This window comes from Cryptotermes secundus, unplaced genomic scaffold (assembly GCF_002891405.2).
Source record: "Cryptotermes secundus unplaced genomic scaffold, Csec_1.0 scaffold1116, whole genome shotgun sequence".
Lineage (NCBI taxonomy): Eukaryota > Metazoa > Arthropoda > Insecta > Blattodea > Kalotermitidae > Cryptotermes > Cryptotermes secundus.
Window position 1 is genome coordinate 46,155 of NW_019738890.1, and position 23,960 is coordinate 70,114.

Sequence of the window (23,960 nt, forward strand, 5' to 3'; positions counted from 1 at the left end):
CAGTGGAACAACACGGTTCATGTTGAATGACATCTCGAAGCAGGGTGCTGCGGGGCCACAATATGGCTACAGTGTTGTCAAATTTTGTAAATGAAGAAGAAAGCCGTTCTTATGATTCCTCCAAGCAAAGAAACTTTAAATTTAAATGGTAGTACTTATACTAGAAAGCAAACCGCATTTGTGTTCCAGTTGTCATACGATAAGGACTGTACCTGATTTCTTAGTTCCGCTCCTCAAAACATTCGTTCCCATCAGCAACATCCCACGTCGGCACAAAACTTGGGCAGGTTATGCGTCCATGTCCTGTTGATGGCCTTCATGCCATCTCCCGGCAATCTGTACAATTACTCGTCACGTGGCTGTGCAGGGAAGTGCGAATTGTACTCCTTACGCAGAAAAGGTTCGGGGTCAAATGTGAGCACGGCCTTGAACATTTCGAGTACCTGGGTCGCGAGTTCGAATCCGGCTATGGGAAGTGTGTAACAGTATACGAGCCTCGTAGCAAAATAACACTACACGTAATTAATATTCTTCCCCATCCAGGCATTTGAAACTAATGGCATCCCAGGATGCATTGTCATCACTTCGTGACTTATGTGTGTTCCACAGATACACCTGAAACTCTGGGCTTTGTTGCTTTCCTGGTAACGCGTGTGTGTGTAGTGCTCTGCCCCACCCTGCTATCACGGTAAAAAGAAGGGTATAGCTGTCCCTGTACTTAACTAATCAAGCACTAAGCCATGAAGGCGTATGGGCGAATGGATGTACAGATCCACATTTTCTTGACCTCGACACTAGCTGAAGATGAGTGGTCAGCTTCAGGCCCTGGCCGCTTTACCCCCAGGGAGAGAGCCCCCGGTACCAATTAGACAGGGGGTTGGGTGGATCCCAGAGCCGGTCTGGACAACGTGAGAAGGTAAAGGTAAAGGTAACCCTCTAACAGGCCGTGAAGGCCCATATGGTTGTGAGACGTCGAGGTTCCCACATTTTGTAGACAATCGGCTCACAGATAGCTATGAGGTTGTCAGCCTTACGCACCGGCCGCACTTTACTCCCAGGAAGATCCCTGGTACTCATTTCTGCTAGAGGCTGAGTCGATCCAGGGCCACTGTGGGGCTGGATGCATCAGGTAAATTGAAACATCCAATGACCTCATAGGGAATCGAACCCGCGACCTTCCGGCTTGTAGCATAGTGAATCGATCAAGTACGCTATCGCGTGCCCCATGTGGAAGACGTGGAGAAAATTCTTGACTCTACTGGGACTCGAACCTCGACCCCTCGGTCGTCGCTATACCGACTACGCTATAACTGCGAACAGGTCCCTGCTTTCACAGTCCCGTTCATAATTCAAACAAGACGCCTCTAGAATACTTGCAGGGACTATAACCATTGATTCACTACATTTAATAAAATCGTAATAAGATGATGATGACGGACAGGAAGCAGGGTCGGCGTGGCTGTCAGTATAGTGACAACGTTACGGGTTGGACGACCAGAGTATCAAAGTTCGAATTCCGGTCGGGGAAAGAGATTTTGCCTTTCACAGAGTTCAGACCTGCGCTGAGGGTCACACCGCCCCATTCCGAATGGGTCCAGGAGCCTCAGTGACTGGTGTGTGCGGCAGGCAACTCACTTCTGCGTAGAGCCAAAATTAAAAATGCCTGGAGAAATACATCCAATTCCCGTACGTGTTCATGGCGTGGTGCAATTTTTACTTTCATAATAATAATAATAATAATAATAATATAGTGATGAAGCAGCAGCAGGTTCGTAGCACTTTTACTGCCCTCCATGTAAATGACGAATGGGGAAGATGTACATTTTTGTGGAGATGGGAGAAGGCTACGGGTGTCGGTTTTTATGAAGTGTGGGGTGCATAAAAGTTGACCTTCAGAAGTAGACAAAACAGGATGGGGAGAAGGTTTATAATTACACGAATCCGTCAACCATGACCATGTCTTGTTTTGTGCCTTGTCGCCGCAGTGCATACCACCGTATCTCGTTCTGGCTGGCTTTCGATTTGTTAGCCCACATAGTCAACAATGCTGTATCAACTGCAATTGTTATTTATCATCAAATGGTGACGATGGTCGTGTCAACGATTTCGTACTGAGCTGCTGTATCCCACTGCAAGGCATTACGCCTCAATTCGCCAGGAAGAACTTTGGGAATCCACGAAAACCAGTCTACATTTACCGAATGTACCAGGTGGACAGGTCCATATTCTGGGAGGTCATAGTATCGGTCATTCTAAGCAAAAAAAAATGCATATGTACATGTGTCCTATTTCGAACGGTTTCCGAGACAGAGCTATTTCACTGTATAGTACACTGTACAGGAACGTCAAGATGTATTTGGACGAGCAATACACCATGTCCTCACATGAATTATAAAGTGCACTGAAGTCGACGGTGGAATTTTCGCAAATGTATTATACTAGTNGTAACAATTTTGTCACTTGAACAATAAATACTGGTATCAGAAACAGTACGTAATATATCTTTCTTATCAGAGTTTTGGAAATGTACAGCGAAACAGCTCTCTCTCTCTCTCTCTCGGAATCTTTCGGAATAGGGCACATGCACATATACACTTATTTTGCTTAGAATGACCGATACTATGACCTCCCAGAATACTTACCTTTCCTCCTGGGACGCCCTATATGTAATTAATAAAAACCTGAGGCGAACGCTCTGAAATTACGCATTTTCATGTCGCCGTAAAAACCGCAGAGCGATAACATGCTGAAGTTTACGTTAAGTTATGTAAGTTAACGTAATGGGTGAAGGAGCTATCACGGACAAGAAGAGGTACACATATCCGATTCGGCTTGTATCTAATGGGTAAATGTGAACATAAAGAGATAATGTCTTTGTGTTTGCACTACGCACTATGCAATGAAGATGTATGTTGGAGCGAAGGTATCGACCCACACGTTCTTAATCTTGATACATGGTGGAGAAGTGTAGTTAGTGTCAGGTTCCGACCTCTTTACCACCACGGAAATGCCTCTCGTGTCCACTGGATGGGTTGGGTGGACCCCAGTATCAGTGGAACTCGGTCTGGATTCTGCACAGAAAAGTCTCTTGTTTCGGTCGGGAAATTGAAGCCACATTCCTGGGTTCTCCTGTCCATAGCCTGCGCCATACCCAATGAGTTATCCCGTTTCATGTACTGTTCAGTATTAAAAGTCTGGAGTATGGTGGGTCATGCTGAGACAAAACTCGAAACGATCAGCCCCACAGCAAATGTGCAGCCACACCTCACAAACTCAAGGAACCAAAAAGTTCTTTTTCAATATTGCTTTGGAATTTTAAGACAAGAACGACTTCGCTCTTTGCACGTTCTAGCTTATATAAGGGTATACTGTCATGTATTTAGGGTCGTGACCAATACTAACGAGTTCTGGGTCTGATGACTGGTTTTATTAACACCTTCGTTTACAAGTTCTCTTAATCGCAATCAATTATAGCTCTACTGCTAATCCACTCACTTCACAAATCACTAGGGCACGCTATCCGTTTCCTGGCAACGGACTTATCACAGGAACTATCACTTCAAATCACTATGAAGTCTTCTTGCCATTTCCTGTAGCTGAAAATTCCGAAGCCTCGACCCAAATTCTCTTCCGACTACTGGTCTGTACTCCTAAAACTGGCAGCTTCGGAAATCGCCTCTCATATAACCACCTTGCACGGACCCAACGGAAAACACAGCCTGTATTGTTGACAAAGCCCGTTTACTATGCCTCTGCTTAGCAATGGACTCCCTATTGTTGTATGCATGTGTGTTGCGGGAAAGCGTTTACCAAGCCGTTGCCTAGCAATGGGTATACACGTTAAAATGTGTTTACTGGCGGTGGACGGGACTATCTAAGTACCAAAGATTTTCAAGCATTTCAAAGAAATATTCATTTATTATATTTATTCAGTTTTGTGTGTTACGTGTCTCTTAGAAAAAATCTACTCTGTGCTTAAAATGAACAGAACGCAATGTCTGAAATTATTTCGTTCATTAAACCTGCTGCAAGCAATAAACTTGTCCAGTCGAGCGTCACTAGATTAAAGCCGGAAAGATTACCAATGTCAACTGGTAGGTCTTTCCACGCTCGAACAAACCCAAACAAATCGAGCCCATGCCTCTGTTTTCCATAAAAACCCACATGATCAACTTGGAATGAGTCTGTTTCTCTCGCACATTCCGCAGCCGCGCTCTCAGGAATGCCATCTGTGAACGCCCATGTCAGATTGTTTAGGGACGGCTTCGTGCCTTTATCTGAGGCTTTTAAGGTATTACAATGTCCAAAATGTAAAGAACATTTTTCGTTGTAGTTCTGGTTCAGGTATATTTCATAACCATGCATACATTTGTTTCGTTCTGTCTTACAGATTGTTTGTGAGCTCGACTACGGCTTCAAATTCGGAATTCTTGCTACAGTTCTAGGAGCCATGTCGATCTAGATACAAACAGATCAATATAGGAATCCAAACATGTTGATGTAACTGTGTCAATGGCATCCAGTCACTTCTCAGTTTATTCACAAAATGTAAAGGATTCAATAGAATCCACTGCAACATATTGTAGGCTCTAGACATTTCATCATCATTGTCAAAACAGCCCCTTCTGAACCATAGCCTTCCTCAGAAGATTCTGTCAATTTCATCCCGTTTTCACTTCTTTAGATTTCGCAGCAATAAAATTTTTACAGAATAAGGCCCTCAGCCTTGCGTCCAAACTCCAACTTTGAGGACCATGTCTCTGTATTTTCATGTGACTGAGTGTGACTAGTGATGAGGGTTGCACTGCTAAGTAGATTTATTGGACACTTATACTCGTGACTACAAATAATTATGATAGTCTCACTGAGTTACACGCTCCAAAGATCACTGTACCTACAGCACACATAAAGTCTTCTCAGACTTCACTAGCCCTTGCTTGGTAGCGGCTTCCAACAACTGACGTTCCCCTTCTTCAGGATTCCCCACTCTCCCCGTCCTCAGCTACCAGCTTCTCGCTTCTCAGTACAACTCTCAAATGACTCAACCAACAACTCAAGTCAAAGTCAAAGTTACGTTATGACCGAGCTTCAGTCGACTAATCTGTCTTGGTGTCCAGTACCATCTGGGGTCCAAGGCCAATTACACTCAGACAACTGCGGGTTTGTTGATGTGGGGCGCCCTCTGTGACCAGAGGACGGGTCTGTCGTGCATAATTGCTTCTGGTCCTCGCCAGGGCAGTCATTCCAGGGTCCGAATCCCGCGGGATTCATGACCATATTTTACTGTCTCAGATGCGAGGACACCCAAAACTTGGAAGGCCAGGTCCTCGTATTTATGTCCCCCAGGAACAGGGTGGCCCAGTTATATCCCACTGGCATTTTGTCCCTTTTTCGTGGCCTCCTAAAACTCGCAGGGCTACGGTGGAGGTATTCGAACCCGCCTCCACACGGACTAGCATACCAACCAACAACTGACCTACTAGTTTCCGTTGCATAGCCCAGCACGGACTGCACAGAAAATGTCTCTGCGTATTCTCTTGTTACCGGGAAAATGTGTCCATAGAACTGCTCCCTAGCAACGGCTGTTGTCCTCTCGCCTGTTTACACAGCTCGTACTTGGCAATGGGTCTACATATCACAGTATTTATGTCCTCCAGTGACAGTGTGTCCCAGTTTCACCCCCAGGCACCGGGTTTCCTTTCGTCGCCCTCCCGCGACTCGCAGGACTACGGTGGAGGTACTTTAACCCGCCTCCACAATTCTGTACCCAGATCATGCATTCACATCATGCGACCGGACTGACAAATAATGAAGACAAACCTGTGATAAGAATAAATTTTCACATTTTTTATGTTTCATTCTGGTCTGTCACACTAACAATTGTAAATTATAACAATTACGAGTGAAAACAACACAGCAAGCCACGAACAAACCCTGGACGACATCAAGAACCTCCTCATCAAGATAGACAGGCGGCACAATAAATCTGCCCCATACAAGAATGACGATAGGAGTACGGACACGAACCTACGTGGTTTAAAAAAAATAACTATTGACAATAAAGGTTTTTTAAATAATATCTAGAAACTTTTAAAAACTTTACAACACCAGGAAGCTGCTGTGATTGTGAAACGTTCGACTTTATGCGTACTGTGCATTATACGAGTATTTTAAATCAAAACACCTATTGTGATGGTAGTTTCCAGTTTGTAATGATGTTCCCTCTGAAGATGGGCCGTAAGGATCGAAACATGTAGGGGAGATAAGTTTTAACGTAGTAAAAACTTACATGTCACGTTGGACGGAGTGGTTTGTATTTATAAATTTTCACGTCATATGCACGGACATGTGATATCGCCTCTTTTTCGGCATGACCTATGAAATGTGTGACGTTTCCTGTTGAATCCTTGTCAGTTCCGGTCGCATAAATTAGCAACGGGTTCTCGGCTTTGCAACATCAATTTTTGCGGAGATAGCTGAACTTATTTCGGGTAAGAAATTTTCGGAAGAATATGTAAGCCAACCCCTTATTTTCCATGCTGAAGCTCGCGCCATTCGTAAGGTCCCAACTTAAGCGGCCTCCGTAGTCTAGACGTAACGTTCCCACCTCACGACTTTGGTACGCGGGTTCAAATACCCGGCGGAGGTCGTCGAATTTTTAAGGGTGGAAAAATTCAGGGAACAAGTCCTCCGGGAGGGACTTTAAGCTGTGTGTCCCGTGTCGTAGCTTTACGGCACATAAAAGAACCTCATATCTCCAAAGGAGGTCACTGAGCCAAATTACGGACGTTTCCCGCCCAACAGCAGTCTCTAATACCTCTGGTAGATGGGGGAAGCATTACAGATACCTCTCAGCTAGTACAGCCGGTCTCGCTGGCTGGGCGGAACTGATGGTAAGCACCAGTACTGGTAGGATATAGAGACTGGTAGAAATCATAGAGGGAAGCACAATGGATCAATACAGGTCTAAGTGCATGGGGAAACCCACCCTCTCCAATAACTAACTAAGGTCCCAACTTTTCTAATAATATTCGAATGAACAAATTCCTTGACTTTCACCGTGCATACGGAGTCAATTGCATGCGCGCGCGTTTCGGTTCCTTATCACCAGTAGCAGCAATACAGCGGTCTTGAGATATTCGAAGGTGGAGCTAATATCTGGTCCACCCAGTACAGCAACATGAAGCTCAGTTTTGTATATAAAGTAAAAGTCCAATATGGTGCCTGCAGGAAAGTCGGGCCCTTCTCCCCATTTGACGCCATTACTCGCTGCACCATTAAGAAACTCTGCACACTGATGGATCAGAAACATTCATACGAAGTTGGAACATTTCTGCGTTTAAAATTAGAACCATGAAAATGGTGCAATTGTGTGACGCAATGTTCTCCCACTTTTCAGATGCTGGAAATGTTACGCCAACACTGGTTATCGTATAGTGCAAATTCTCCTGCCGTTCACAGTGGCTGGGCTGCCTAAAGCATGAACTGTCCTCGCCGGCTGGAACACTGGAATCGTGGGTTCGAATCCCACTTGCGGCATGAATGTCTGTGTGCGTTTATTCTGTGTGAAGGTAGCAGCCTTGCGACTGGTTGACCCCCCGTCCAAGGAGTCATACAGACTGTGTATAGGATTAAGAACTTGAAAAAGCGGCCAAGATCCAACAAAAGGACGGTAGACAGATTGGGTTTACTATTCTGAGATTCCGTTGATGTGTCTGTAATTAAGATGAGTACGTGTGTCGTAAATTTTTCCAAAGGCACTTAAGTTTCTGAGGGAAGAATGCTTTATATTCATGTATTTAAGAGAAAAGTTGGATTATAATTTGGTAATTTTTGGGGCCTTTACAATTTTCAAACGAACTGGGGGGGGGGGAGTTCGGAACGTAGGCCTCAATATTGAACACACAATTATAAAGGTCCGCCAGTTTTTCCCTGGTATCTGTTGGACTCAAGGCTTAGTGGGTCCTAGAGACAGTATGGGCGCAGGGTCCTTGTCGCGATTCGAAACCCTAAAATGAGAAATTGCCAATATCGCATACAGGAACCGCGACCATATATTTAGCATACTGACCGTGACTATGTAAACGCGACAGTATTTTCCCAAGTGTGTGTTCACGGTTCGGACGATGAACTCAGAAAAAGACTACATTATTATACTTTATCCTTTTGTGATCCATCGCGCCAGTAAATTCCTCGACTCCACACAGTGTGAACTAGTGCTTTGTTCTGGCCAGTAAGAAATGTCTGTAGGATTTTCGTTTCGCTTTGGTTTTTATGTAACATGGTCCGGGATTCTGATTTGCTCCGCTGGTCTTGCAGCCGCTCAATTTACTGACATCTTCGTTCGTTTGGATATGGCAGACTAGTGGCGAGGATAATGACTATTCTGAGGATCTTCGTGACTTTTCCCAGTCCCTCCCAACTCATATATCTCTTGAGAGTCAGATAACCGATATTCCTGACGGCTGTCAACCTGTTTCGCAAACACTCAACCCATTTTGCTTGCAGTGCCCACCTCAGCTGATGCACAGAAATAATTAATGTCTTACCAGTTACAAATACTCAACCGACATTTCGGAGGAGCGCGGCGTCTCCATTTTCAGGGATGAGGAGTAAATCATGCAAGAAACTAGCATGAAACAGGCACGGCGTTATATCCCAGAAGACACATGTCGCTACAGAAGTTCATTCAGACAGGAAATGCACAGGTTATACTCAAATCCTGTACTACGTTTATTTAGCGATGCTGTCAGCAACGCTGAATACATGTGGTGTATAATTAATAAGAATGGCGAAGGAAGCAGTCGTGACTTAATTCAAGGCACTATCCCAACATTCATATGGAATGATTTAAGAATACCAACAAAACCCATAGTAAGGATACTAGGTGTCCCAACCGAGATTTGAAGCAGGAACCTCCCGAATACAAGTCAGCAGCGTTACCGTTTGAGCCATCTTGCTCGGCATGGATATATTATATAAACCTTTCTGTTTTATACAAGCTTTTATGTTCTTTTTGGAACTCCTTACATGAAAACTTCAAGAGAACCTTCACAACCTCTGGCTGTAACTATCTTACACGTAAACCTCCACGACTTTTATATTTGTGAGATGTGAATAAACCCAAAACACTATGCACGAATTATATATTACTGCGGAAGGCAAGCAACTTGTATCGCAATTATATTGTGACGTTACAGTGGAGCCAGAAGAGACTACCGCTGCTCGGTAATGGCTCGATAAACAGGTGTAAACGGCAACGGATACGCACGCAACAATAAGGAAACCGTTGGAAACCGTGTTTCCTATGCGATCCGTGCCGAGCTTATATAGCGAGGGCAATTGTGTAGTTGTGAGAGAGTGTGGACTCCGTGTGGAGGCGGGGTCGAATACCTCCACTGTGACCCTGCAAGTCGTAGGAGGCGACGGAAAGGAAAGTCTCAGTTCTGAGACAGTAAAATATGGTCGCGAGTCCCAAGGGGCTAGGACCCGAGTAAGACTGCGCTGGCAAGGACCAGCAGCATATACAAAAGACAGACCCGTCCTCTCGTCAGAGAAGGCGCCCCACACAAACAAGACCGTAACTGTCAAACGATAATAATTAATATCTGGTCATGAGCCTCAAATGGGGCTCGACACCAAGACTTACTGACTGACTGACCGTCAGTCGCAATGTGACTTTGACTTTGACTTGAGTTGTGAGAGAGCCTCTCGTCAGAGTTGATGTCACATAAGGAATATGACCGCCAGGGTTCAGTTGCAAAAAAAAAAAAAAAAGCCTCTGGTCGTGATCCTCAAGAGGCTTGGCGCCAACACGAATTGATTGGCGTTAAACCGCAAGTCGTAAAGTACTTCTGACTCTGACTTGTGAAACAGTCGCCAGCCGGTAAGTATGTGACCACGGAAGCAGAGGAGTATTCACTGTTGAGAGCCGTCACCAGGCAACGACTGGTGAACACATAGAACACTTTATGTGCGGCCCCGTAGGGATTTGTACAGTGCGTAGATCTGTGAAACTGATGTGGTTCTTTCTAGCTGCGAGTTGTGGGAGTAAAATGGATACAATTAGCAATCCAAACCCCGTGTCTAATCACTAACAGGTGACAATATAAATGCTTTGATGGTGCCGGCAATGCAGTATTTCTCATACTTTTCAGTTCATCATACACGAGAAAGAACTGTGATCATGTTAAAATCAATCTTGAGATTTCGACGGTGAAAAGGTATGTTATCTTATGACGTTTCCCTGTCTCTCTGACATCTAGCAGATGAAGAACGAAAGGTATGCAGACACGCTGAATGAACTTCAATATAAGAAGCGGCTAACCAATGAAAACTGAAATTAAATACTGTCGCGTGTTGGGTATGCAGCGCGACAAATAAATTCATGTAGCCTCCGGATTCAACGATTATTTATTGAACTCATTCATCCACACTTGCTTAGAGTCAGGAATACAGCTCCTATCACCTGCAGTATCACAACTATTGCCTCTACTTCAATCCTTCTACTGCCCTCTGCGGCTGCGAGACCTCAACTGTCCGTGTCCGTGGCTGGATCTCAAGTGTGTCGGCGGATGCATTCAACCCCCTTATATAGACCTTATGCGGACCGGATACCAGACACCATCTCCCACAGTTCAGTTTTCCGCTGTCACGCGACGAACCCTCTGTTGTCCATCTCCGGGGAAACGCGTTCGTTGTTTCGGCACTCGCTACGCAAAGGTCCACTGTTATTGCGTTACCACGGAATTACCCACTCCAAACACGTTACAATATCAAATCAGGTTTAATAACAGAATTTCGGAATCCTCATTTAATTAACATGTTCATCCATCTTTCCACTGCAAATTTCGTATTAGTTTTAAAATAGGGACATTTTCTTTCCTCAATTATATCCGACATTTTGTTGATAACTCATACTTGATAAATCAACGATGCTGTTTCAGCTACCGCTGTAACAAATCATTAGGGAATCACGTCTTTGGATTGGAGTTCTTGCAGCGAAGCACTCGCTATAACAAAGGAAAGCCACACGGCAGGAGAAACACCGACTGTAACACTCGCATCGCAATTGTACATTTCAAAGGAACCTTAGCGTCTTAAAGCCGTATGCAATGTGTTCTGAAAAAGATTTTGTTTATGTTTGGGGTTCTGCAAATCGAGCCTTTATATTCATTACTTGCGTTTCATCCGTAACGGCGCTTTTCTAAGAAAGGACAATTATCCTTTTCGACTTTTTCGAAAACGGAATTGCATCCAGTAAAATCTGTGCTATTATTTTAGGTGACGTACATAATAATAAACGGGTCACAGTGGTTGCGCGATCTAAGACATGAACTGTCTTCGCTCGCTCGGACGCTGGGATCGTGTGTTTGAATCCCACTCCAGGCATGGATGTTTGATGTATGTGTTTATTCTGTGTTTGTGTTGTCCTGTGTTTAGGTAGCTGTATTGCGACGGGCTCATCACTCGTCCAAGTAGTCCTACCGTCTGTGAATAATGACTACGAACTGAATAAGAGGCCTGGGCCCTGAATGGCCTGGAAGAGCCACCGAAAAAAAAAAATACAAGAATCAGAATCAGGAAAGAAGTTCAATACGTTTAAACAATTCTGGCATATGAAGCCATGTAGTACGATTCCTCCATCTTAAGGGCGTAAGAGTAACGCTTGGTTCTAACCACTACAGTAGTTTACTTTTATGCATAAATAATAAACATATAACATTGCTTTCTCTTAATCTTTCCCCTTTTTATTCAAGTGTTTCCTGCTCTCCACTTTCTTCTTCTTGCTCAATCCCCCCCCCCTCCGGTTCTTTTTCCACTTCATTTTTTCCCTTTTGTTCTGCCAATACCACGGCCCTTTGCTGGGCCACTGTTTCATGACGGTGTTCAACTGCCCTCCTTGTCTATGTGTTACCTTATAATATTTCGTTTTACATTTGCATTTTTTAATTTGTTTCCCTTCATCCTTCGTTTCTTCACTTTTTCCCTTGCACATTATTTTATTTTACTCTCACTTCCCTTGTTAGGTGGGTTCCCTGTCACCATGGTATGGCATGGCATGGCATGGCATGTCCTCAGGTTGCGATGGAGAAGATGGCCTCCAGACATGGTGGGTAGCTGCGAACATGTTGAATAAACAGTCGCAGACAAACAACAAACTGTGGTCCTCAGCTTGGGGATTGGGCGTGAGGCTAACAACACCTCATCGTAAAAAAACACTCTTGTTATGAAACGCTGCGTCGGGCCTCTGACTTGAGATGGATTCTTTGGAACGATCTAAGCTAAGGAAAATGGGGCCGCATGGACTGGACTCATTTGGCTCAAGATCGAGACCAGCGGATGACTCTTGTGAGCACGGTAATGAACCTTCGGATTCCGTAAAATGTTGGAGAATCCTTGAGTAGCTGAGCGTCTAGCGGCCTCTCAAGAAGGACTCAGATCCATGGAGTTACTTTTACTTCACCCTACGAATTCATTTTATTTCATTTCAACCTGTGTCCATCCTCTCTTACCCACTTTCTTTCCTTCCCACATTTTCTCCCTCCCCCTACAATGGACCTCGTTTTAGAAGTCGCTTCTCAATGAAAACATCTCCTATTGTTTCTCTCACAGCGTCGGTCGAGATCTCCCTCCCCTATATCAGGCCCATCATTTTCCTTGAAGATGGAGGCAGCACGTTGCTCCCGAATATTGGTCACGATCTACAGACTATGCGGCATTATATTCCTGGTACTCATTTCTGTTAGAGGCTGAGTTGACCTCAGGGCCATAATGTGGCTGGAACGAGTAGGTTAATTGAAAAATTCAATACATCATCGGGAATCGAATCCGCGACTTCCCGGCTTTTAGCATAGTGCCTCAACAACTATGCTACGCCGTGCCCCAAACAAAGTAGTAAATAATTTATAGTCATATAGATATCTCGACCTATTTTCTTACGGTAAACCGCTCGTAGATCTTCGATAAGATATTGTCAGGCTGCAAAGAAGTTACATAGTGGCAACTTAAATCTCATATCTTAACGACATAGAAAGGCGACACGGAACGAAAGAAGGCTAGAAAATGTGTCCTGCATGCATTCTGCAAAAGATTCGGAACAGACCGACCGTCCCACTTCCTCTTGCCAGATGCGCTTACGAACAATAGACGACATCCCTGTTTCTTCCATCTGCGGTAAATACACCGTACCGGAAGTCACCCCAGAGGCCCTGCTCAATCTCAAGAAGGGGTCCTCTCCCTCCCTCCATCTCACCCTTTCACCCTTCCTTCGGGGAATTACTGCTTGAATTCTACCCTCAAGGCTCCTAAAGATGGCATCTAAGACCACAATCAACAATGAAATACGCAATGAAGAGGAACGTTCATTCGGTGGGAGAGAGATTTGTGGAGTAGAAAACGGCTCTGGCCTATTTTAAGACATTACGCAGATATCACCACGGACGGAGTATGATTTATTTATGTAGCTCAAAGCTTGCAGTGTCGAATTGTAGGCCTGTAATGATTAATTCATAGGTAATAGTCGTGCCCTAATCCGAAGCATGAAACTGAGCGGAACCATGATGAATCATAGTCATGGCAGTCGCGATCCGAAGGGCTACCGCTAGAGTGCAGGGATGGAGCAAACTTAAGACATTCAAACTAATGGCCTTTTTTTTTATTGCTAGTGGGGTGGGACTAAGTCCCTTGTACTGCGGCCACTTCTGGCCTATTGTACCAGCCCGAGATGAGAGGTGAGGGTGATTGTCGAGCAATTAGTGGAATTAAGATTGGCAGGGGAAACCGAAGTACTCGGAGAAAACCCGCCCCAGCGTCACTTTGTCCACCACAAATCCCACTTGACCAGACCCGGTATCGAACCCGGGCCGCCGTGGTGGGAAGCCAGCGACTAACCGCTTGAGCTATGGCGCGGTCCTCCCAGATATTAAACTAATGGCCTTGCAACTGCTTTATTCCCTTCTTCTCTTCCGTCCTACATCGTTCCTTTGCTTTTTATGACAGTCGTACTTTTAAGTCTAGTGATCATACGAATCACTATGGCAGAGAAGTGACTTGACAGAGACCGCCACCACGTGACTGGTGAAAAAATTCGCATGCTTAAACGATTTCAGAATTTCAATCATCTTAAATAGTTCTTGTATAGATGCTTTTTGGATTTTTGATGCAAAATATCTACAATTCTAATGATGAAATTCTAGAGAAGTCGAATTAGGTTGGGAGATAAAAGAATCGGGGTTCGGTTTCCGACAAGGGCAAGATAACTTCCTCCTGTCCGCAGCTTCCAGACCGGCTGTAGGGCACACCCATCGCGCTATGCAACGCATATCGGGACCTCTTTTCTGGGGGACAAAGCGGCCGGGTAGTGCCCAGGTTAAATACATGAGAAAGTATACCTCTCCTTCTCCATAAGTCTTCACGAAGTGGTGCTTAGTTAAGAACAAAGTGGAAACGTTTCTTTTATAATGGAAAACATAAAATGCTTTGTTGAAAATGTAGGGAAGGTAATGGCGATCCATGTTGGGACGAGTTCTGCCAGACAGTAGCAGGATGTCCGCGCAGGTGTTGCACACATTGCAATATGACGCTGCGAGATGCGTCAGAATTCCGAACTGCTAGGAATGAGCTGACGCATGACCATTCCACTTCGTCCTCCGCCGAATTATATTCATGTCTGAACATGCTGGAACGTTTCAGGGACGGCAGCGTTGTCAGTTATAGAGATGTCGTTTTGTTGCAGCAAAAGATGAGGTTATGTTAAGTGAATTAAAAAAATAATCGATACCTAACACCCCTCTTTATATAGGTTTCTTATTTGCCCTGCTATTTCACCATTTGAACTCACATAGTTTTCTGGCATGTTATCAAAGACTCCCCGGAAGAGTTGCAGGGAATATTACGAGTACCTCGTGACGCTACCGGGTCACGGTCGGAATATGAAGCGAGTGTCTTCAGTGATTAACTTCATTCACAATTAAACTTCTCTACCACTGTGGTTAATTTCTGCAACTTATCAGAGCTTTGGGCTAATTCTGCTTCGAGAGCATTGCATTCCATCCAGCGAGCCCACACAGCTTGTTGACCTTGCGTTAAGCCAGCCTACACGGTACAATGGCAGCGAGTTCTGGGGAGCCGAAAAAAAAATACGCTAGTTTAAAAGTCTAAAACGAACCCTGTCAATTGTTTAAGTAGGTTCACCATACGTCAATTAGCGGCCGTTTAAAATGTTCCCACCCGTAACAACAGCCAATGACAATTTACAGTACGCTTGAATATTGTACTGCTACATACAAAGCATGACGGTAAGGGTGGGAAATCGTAATACTTTAATATACTAAAAACGTATTTGATCTTGATTTGATTATAATTATAATAAAAGTAAAGTACAGTTGCCCCTGTGCTTAATAATTAAGCACCACGCAAAGACGACGTATTTAGGTATAGTTCCACAATTCTTTACCTCGACACTATAAGAAGGTGAGTGGTCAGCTTCACGCTACGGCCGCTTTATTCCCAGGGGAAAAGCCCCCGGTACCCATTGGATAGGAGGCTGGGTACGCCCAAGAGTCGGTCTGGACGTTGTGCAACTGGGAAAAATTTCTTGCCACGGCAGGGAATCGAACTCCGAATGCTATACCGATTGAGATATCACACCTTGATCATGATAATAATAATAATAAAATTGGAACTAATCTTGCTATTCTGCTTCAGAATGAGGTAGGCGAAAGCACATTCAACTCACGTGTAACAAGAGTGCTACTGGGTACATGTTACGACAGCGCAAGAAACTCATAAATACGAGACATAATATAAATTGCAGTAGAAAATGAAATTTGCCTACATCCAATGACAGACGCAGCCAAAAAGACAGGAAAAAATTAAGGTACGTTGGTACAACAGGTAGGCGGACTTAACCTCACTTACACCAAGAGGCATGTAACATGGCGAAAATAGTGAATTACAATAAAATGTGGTTTATTAAATTAAATAAAACAATAACACAAATGTCAAACCCAAGAAATCAGTGCTGTCTCCCAATGGGTTCGTACCGGTTCAAAGTTTCGTAAATAGCACAGTCGGTTGTCAAAATATTTGTAAGAACACCACTGTTCTGTTCCCTGTATTCACTGCCGGGAACTGTAAGTCGCGAATCCAACTGGCACTGAATGGCACAATCGCATCAGTATGAAGTCCACTATCCGAAGACACTGGAAGACACTGGCAAAGTTAAGGTTTTACAATACTGCTGCCACAAATCAAATACAACTGAACAGTATTGGGGAATGAAGGTAGATCTACATTATTCTTGACCTCGGACTAGATTAAGGTGAGTAGTGGCCGCATTAAGCCCTGCGGAAAGAGCCTCTGGTCCCCAACGGACAGGAGCAGACAGGAGGCTGGGTGAGCCCCAGAGCTGGTCTGGACACTGTTGCGAACAATTCCTTGCCCTTGCCGGGAATTGACCCACGACAGTCCAGTCTGTCGCCCGTCTCTAAACCGACTGAGCTATCTCGACTCAATATAAACTAATAATGATGATGATGATGATGATGATGATGATAATAATAATAATAATAATAATAATAATAATAATACAACGCGTAATTGTGGGATGTCCAGATCTACGAACAGTATACAGTTATAATTCAGTGTGTGTACAGAAGCAGACGTGAAAGCGACTGCAACAAACAGTCCAAACGCATATGAAATCTAGTTGAAGCAAGTCAGGATACTCAAGCCACTGTGTTATGGAACCAACAGATTGTAACAGATATAACGACACGAAACAACAAACCTGACATCTTTCTGCGAGACGGAAAAGGGACGCATTTGCTGACTGACTTTTGTGTACGATCTGATGAAAACGTACAGAATGACGACACAGAATTAAATGTTAAAATACAAACATTTATTGATTGATGTGTCCTGTCAAAGTGTAGGTGATTCTAAGCAATCATAAGTGAGTCTGGAAACCTGTCAAAATCATTGCAGAACTATCGGGAGGCATCAACAGTACAGGCTCCAGCGCAGAACTGTAGAAGATGGTCATTCCGGGAAGAGCATTCCTTAGGGGTAACCACTAACGTAAAAGTTTCAAACGCATTTTACATGTATCAGTTACTTTGTCCATCGTCCGGTATTCTTGAAAATAGGAAACACAACGTTTCGGAAACTGGATCTGTTACCGTCCAGTGATTGAGGTTAACTCTTTCTAAGGGACCAAACAGAGTAGGTGTCTTTCTCACCTCACCTGAGGACGCAAACAGATCCAGTTTCCGAAACGTCGTGTTTTCTAGTTTCTAAAATACCGGACGATGGAAAAGTCCAAAAAAACAGTAATTCTGAGTAATATACACCGTCGTCAGAACCTTTTGAATCTCCATGATTCTATTACATGATAATCCGTAAGGAAAACGTCTGGCATTCACTCATGGACCAGGACACCTTGTGATATGGTGCACATGTATTAATAATAATAATAATAATAATAATAATAATAATAATAATAATAATAATAATAAGAAGAAGAAGAAGAAGAAGAAGAAGAAGAGTATAAAAGGTAAATCAACTCCGTCCAATGTGACTTATACAATGTTTTTTCCTCTCTCGTCTTTTTAATGTTTCAACCTTGACATGTTTCGATCTGAGAGACCATCTTCAGAAGGATATATCAATACGGGCAGAAACTACTATTACATTGTGTTTGGTCAATATCATCACAATGCCATGAATATAAAATCCGATCCTTTAACAACTACAGTGGTGTGCATGAATACATTAAAATATTTATAAATTATTATACTTATTCTGTTTACAAGTGTGGTTTAAAAGACTTTGTTAAAATTTAGAACCAATTTGGTTCGTGTCCTTTATACTGCCTGTCTTTAAAGGTAGTATACAACACAGCACGGCCCGAATAACAGGACGACACTAGAGTCCTATTCATCAAACAACGGAACCACGAGGTGGTAGACATTCAACTTCCTTTAAAGATAGGCAGTATAAAGGACACGAACCAAGTTGGTTCTAAATTTTAACAAAGTCTTTTAAACCACACTTGTAAACAGAATAACTGTTAAAGTAGAGTAAAGCAAAGCTGTCCCTGTACCAGGCCGTGAAGGCACATAGGGTTATGAGACGCTGAGGGTCCCACATCATCTAGACCTGGCATGTCAAACTCAACTTGTACAGAGGGCCACTTCAGCCCTATAAATAATAGTCCAGGGCCGCACTTCAAAATAGAAATATACATTAGAGTTTGATACAAGGAAATTTAATTATATTTATTATTAGGAATAATTTCAATATAATTACCTAAAGTCACATATCTTACAGTTTTAAAAAGCAAGAGAATGCCATTTTTGACAAGTATCAAACAACTTTTCAATATGTAAAAAGAGAGATTACACAAGAAATTATGTTAGAAATAGCAAAACATTGAATTTCCTGCAGCCTGATAATTTATGTCCGCGTGAGACTTCTTGTCTTCTGGTCTGTTGGAAAATTGTCTTTACAAAAAATATTTATACTAAAATTTTATTGATTTTAATATCAATTAGCTCTAAAAGTTGAGGGGCCGCACTTTGTGGCCATGGGGGCCGCATGTTTGACACGGCTGATCTAGACAATCGGCTCCAAGATGGCGGTAAGATTGTCAGCCTTACGCGCCGGCCGCTATTTTATAAATATATTAATGTATACATGTACGTTGCTGTAGTTGTTAAAAGATCAGATTTTACATTCATGGCAATGCGAAGATATTGTATGTATGTGTTGACACTGACCAGTCACATTGTAATAGTAGTTTCCGCCTGTATTGTTACATCCTTCTGAAGACGGTCTATCAGACCGAAATATGTCTAGGATGAAACATTAAAAAGGAAAGAAGGAAAAAACATTTATCCGTCACAATGGACTGAGCTGATTAGCCTTTTATAATCTTGCTAGTGTCACGGACCAGGATGAACCAAATCAAAAATAAGAATAGCAAATTCATTAACACAAATCTAAGCTGCTATTGTAAAGGTTACATATTTAGAAAGAATAATAATAATTCAGTTCAATTCCAGTTTATGTTCGTGCAAACAATAAGAGTAACAATTACACCATATTATAAAATACGAATGGGGGAGAAAGTTCCTGGTTCCGAATACGTCACCATCCCTGCATACAACATTAGCAGCTGACGCACATCGAGCAGACGGACAATTTTTACACGAGGAGCAACAATGAACAATGTGAAGTCTCTGTTATACCGAGCAGGGACTCGGAGACCGACAATTTCCAAAACGGAAGGACAGAATTTCAAACCAAAATAATGATGATGATGATGATGATGACTTGTGTATGGTGTATTTCAGGTTCCGTTAGCCTGGGTTATGTCCTCGGATGGAAGATGTTTCCATTCTGCATTTCGCATGTACACGTAGTTGCAACATTTCTGTACCGGTACTTTACATAAATAGTTTAATATGGAAAAAGATACAACCAAGAAGGCTTATGAAAAGTCGTATAAAATACCTGAGTGTTTCTTAGTCTTTCTAACGACGTTCTACTTTATTCAGGCGATTTCACGCCTAACAATTATAAACGCGTAAATGTAAAGGGCGGAGAACAAAAAAATGAGGGATATCACGAAAGACAACCACAGAAGATTCAAAACGAAATTTTAATTCTTGAATGCAGAGTCTGGATGACAGCCATGGCAACAAACCCCATGTAAGTTACGGTATCACAAGCGGTTAGTTGCTGTCTTCCCACCGCGGCGGCCCGGATTCGATCCCGGGGTCTGGTCAAGTGGGATTTGTGGTGGGCAAAGTAGCGCTGGGGCAGGTTTTCTCCGAGTACTTCGGTTTCCCCTGCCAATTTTCATTCCACCAATTGCTCCACAATCACCCTCACCTATCATCTGGGGCTGGTACAATAGGCCAGAAGTGGCCGCAGTACAAGGGACTTAGTCCCACCTCACTAGCAAAAAAAAAAGTTACGGTATACCGGTTTCCTTCATTCTGTGGTCCATCTATAGGGCAACTGATATCAAAATGGAGAAACGCTTTGACCTTTAAGAGAGGTACGTATTGTCACATATAAGGACGTCGCGTGACTAACAACAACGGGTTCTGGATTTATTGGCATTTCTGTTATAATTACAACCAACTGTAACAGCCTCTAGCAGAAATGAGTACAAGGAATCTTCCTGGGGGGGTATAGGGTGACCGGCGCGGAAGGCTGACCTCACCGCTACCTGGGAGCCTCGACGTCTCACAACCGTATGGGCCTTCACGGCCTGTTATAGGGATAGCTTTACCTTTATTTTTACTAAATGATTTTTTATCCGAATTAATGTTTTAATAAATAACTAAGTCCATGGAACAGAGACCTTTTTGAGAAGTCGCCAATTGCTCAGCTACTCAAGAATTCCCCCAACATACTTTGGAACCCGAAGGTTCCTTACCATGTTCACAAGAGCTTTCCACTTGATCCAATCCTGAGCCAGATAAATCTAGTCTGTCACCCCATCGTGTCTAACATCCATTTTAATATTATCGTCCCACCTACATCTAGGTCTTCCTAGTGGTCTCTTTCCTTCTGGCCTTCCCATCAAAATCATACATGAAATGTTTAGAAAAATACAGCAAAATAATAATCCTATGAAGTTAAGCCCGCGGTCGGCATACACTCGGCTGTATGCCCTCCATGAAGCATGAATGATCCGGGGAAGGAAGCGAGATAAAGTGAATGACTTACAGAGGAAATGAATATGCATTACCCATAATTCCCGGTTGTGAGGAAGTGCGGTATGTGTGCAACGAGCGCGACGTGTAGCCCCCACAATTGTAGTGAGTATGGGAACTTACCTGCCCCTGCATTGCATCCGAAGGCAAATTCAATCGCATTGATATATGTTTGCGGCTCTTCTTACTGAATAGGTCGTGTTAATAACCACTAGCAATTTAATTAATATTTTTTCTTTGTAATATGAATTTGCCGATCAAAGGGGCCGCGCGGTCTATGACATGAACTGTCTTCGCTCACTCGAACACTGGGATCGTGGGTTCGAATCTCACTGAAGGCATGGAAGTTTGTCTGCATTTATTCTGTTTGTGCTATCCTGTGTAGATACCGGCTTTGCGACGGACTGATCCCCTGTCCAAGGAGTTTTACCGGCTTTCTCAAATTAAAAGGAGCGTTTCATAAATGGATGGATGTGAATATACTGTCACGTGTATGAGTGACTATAGACGGGGTTAGGATTGCTGAATAGATTTATTGAACACTCACAGGGCGTAACTACAAATAATTATAACAGTCTCGCTGATTTACATACTCTAAAGATTGCTGTAACTACAGCACACAAAATGGAAGTCTTCTGTATCTGCTTTCACTAGTCGTTGCTGGGTAAAAGATCTTAACAATGGCTGTTCCTCCGCAAAGTTTTCTCTAAGCGTTTCCTGCTAATGAATCTTAGCTGGTAAGCACTCAACTACTGAGCTCTGCGCTCTCTTACGAATGAATGAGTGAATCAGGGTCAGGGTCAGAGTTACTTTACGACTGATAGACAAGAACCGAAGTTTCGGAAGAACCTGCTGCATCCATCTTCAGGGTTCCTCAAAGATAGAGATTGATGGTTCCTCCGAAAGGCTGGTATGTATTTACCAGGCTATACGGCATCTCATCCGGAATTCCTTGATCTGAATGTTCTGCTTATCGCCATGAACCTCAAATCTCAAATGTTAATAAATTACTTAAATAATAACAGAATTTTAATAGGCTAATTTGAAGAAGTGTTATGATACCATGTTTACACAAGAAGCCGATTTGGGCCTCCTGTTAATAAGTTATGTTCATGTTCATGCCCAGAAATAAAATTATGACGTGACAGAGTGACTACAGACGGGGTTTCGATTGGTAACTGGATTTACTGAACACTTACAGATTGTAACTACAATTCACTACAGCACGAACAAAGTCTTCTCAATCTGCTCGTATATCTTCACCGGTTGTCGCATGATAACGGCTTCAACTGTGTAGCTTCATCAGCTTCCGTGTTCACGGCCTTACTCGGCAGCGCTTGTCTGCCAACTAACTAAACTCTACACTTATCCTGCTAATGACGCCTTGGCACGGACCGCATAGAATACACCACTTCCAACAGTTCTGTTGGCGTCAAACAGCTGTCGCACGGACCGCGTAGAGAAAACATCTTCCCAGTTAGCCCACTGATGCGTGTTAGGAATCTGTTGCCTAGCAAAGTTTACAGAGTCATTACTAAGCAACGGGTCTATATGCTACAATACAATTGCATTAGTCCTAATTACGGTTCTAATAATTTTGTAATTTATCGCTAGTTTTTCCAATGAATTACATAAAAAAGTTAGTAAAGCTATCCTTGTAACAGACCGTGAAGGCCCATAGGGTTGTGAGACGTTGAGGGTACCACATTATCTAGACAATCGGCTCAAAGATGGCGGTAAGGTTGTCAGCCTTACGCGCCGGCCGTGCTTTACTCCCCAGGAAAATTATTTAATTAATTCCTGGTACTCATTTCTGTTAGAGGCTGAGTCGACCACAGGGCCATATTGTGGCTGGAAGGATTGGGTCAATTGAAAAGAATCCAATGACTTCATCTGGACTTGAACTCGCGACCTTCCGGCTTGTAGCATAGTGCCTCAACCACTACGCTACCGCGTGCCCCAATGAATTGCGTATAACTAATTAATCTAAATCTGCAGCAATTAGCAGCAGACTTACTTTGAAAAGAAATGCTATCCAAACTAACGTTCTCCGTAATTTTCCTCAGTCTGTCCAGAATAATTCCAGCAAGATACCCTGAAATAAGCAAGGACACCTTCCTTCTCCGTTTTAAGCAATTCTCAATTTATCACTATGTTCAAAGTGTATTGACATTCAAACACCTGGACAATATCCTTAACACGAAAGGATCTAGAGACAGAGCATAGGGAGGAAGAACACGACACAGCAGCATCCTCTTCTTTCGATAAGATGCAAGACATAAGCTTTTGTAGAACTAAATAGGGTGAGCAGATCAACCTAAGATTCGTAACATGCAGAGTGCTGTACTCTTTGATGTGTATACACACCACTTAATATTGTAGGTATGCATGCGGTAGCGTTGTTGGTTGAGGCGCTACGCTACAAGCCATAAGGTTGCCGGTTCGATTCCCGATGTCACTGGATATTTTTCAATTTACCTAACTCTTCCAGCCGCACTATGGCCCTGGCATTTAGTTAGTTATTTAGAGAGGGTGGGTTTCCCCATGCACCGCGACCAGTTTGATCTATTGTGCTTCCCTCTATGATATTCTACCAGTCTCTATACCCTACCGATACTGGTGCTTACCATCAGTCCCGACCAAGCCAGCGAGTTCGGCCTCTACTGGCTTGGCGGTATCTATAATGCTTCCCCCCTCTATCAGAGGCATTAGAGACTACTGTTGGGCGGGAAATGTCCTTGAATTTGGCTCGGTGAGCTCCTTAGGAGATATGAGGTTCTTTTACGTGCCGTAAAACTACGACACGGGACCCACGGCTTAAAAGTCCCTCCCGGAGGACTTGTTCCCTGAATTTTTCCGCCCTTAAAAATTTCACGACCTCCGCCGGGTTTGAACCCGCGTACTACGAGTCATGAGGCGGGAAAGTTACCTCTAGACTACGGAGGCCGCTGGCCCTGGCATTTACTCAGCATCCAACAGAAATGAGTATTGGGAATCTTCCTGGGGGGTAAAGGGCGGCCAGTGCGTATGGTTGACAACCTCATCGCCATCTGTGAGCCGACTGTCTAGAAAATGTCGCAACCTCTATGTCTCACAACCCTACGGGCCTTCACGGACTGTTATGGGGATATCTTAACTTTTGCATTTTTACACAATTTTAAATACTGACGTTGCTTAAATCACTTACTTACTAATAACAAGGCTCACACAAAATACACGAACACCAAC

The 23,960-nt window shown here is 43.4% G+C and overlaps 1 protein-coding gene across 2 annotated transcripts in view; it reads right to left on the reverse strand.

Moving 5' to 3' along the window:
* Window positions 1–23,960, reverse strand: part of LOC117282848 — a 68,328-nt gene that overhangs the window by 29,640 nt on the left and 14,728 nt on the right. Inside the window, exon 1 of one of the 2 annotated variants that reach the window (XM_033754207.1) lies at window positions 213–288. The exons of the other annotated variant lie outside the window; for it this stretch is intronic. Coding sequence (XP_033610098.1) covers window positions 213–261 — 49 coding nt within the window. The 5' untranslated portion in view covers window positions 262–288. Of the gene's footprint in view, window positions 1–212; window positions 289–23,960 lie in introns of those variants that run through there. 2 annotated transcript variants of the gene reach the window in all.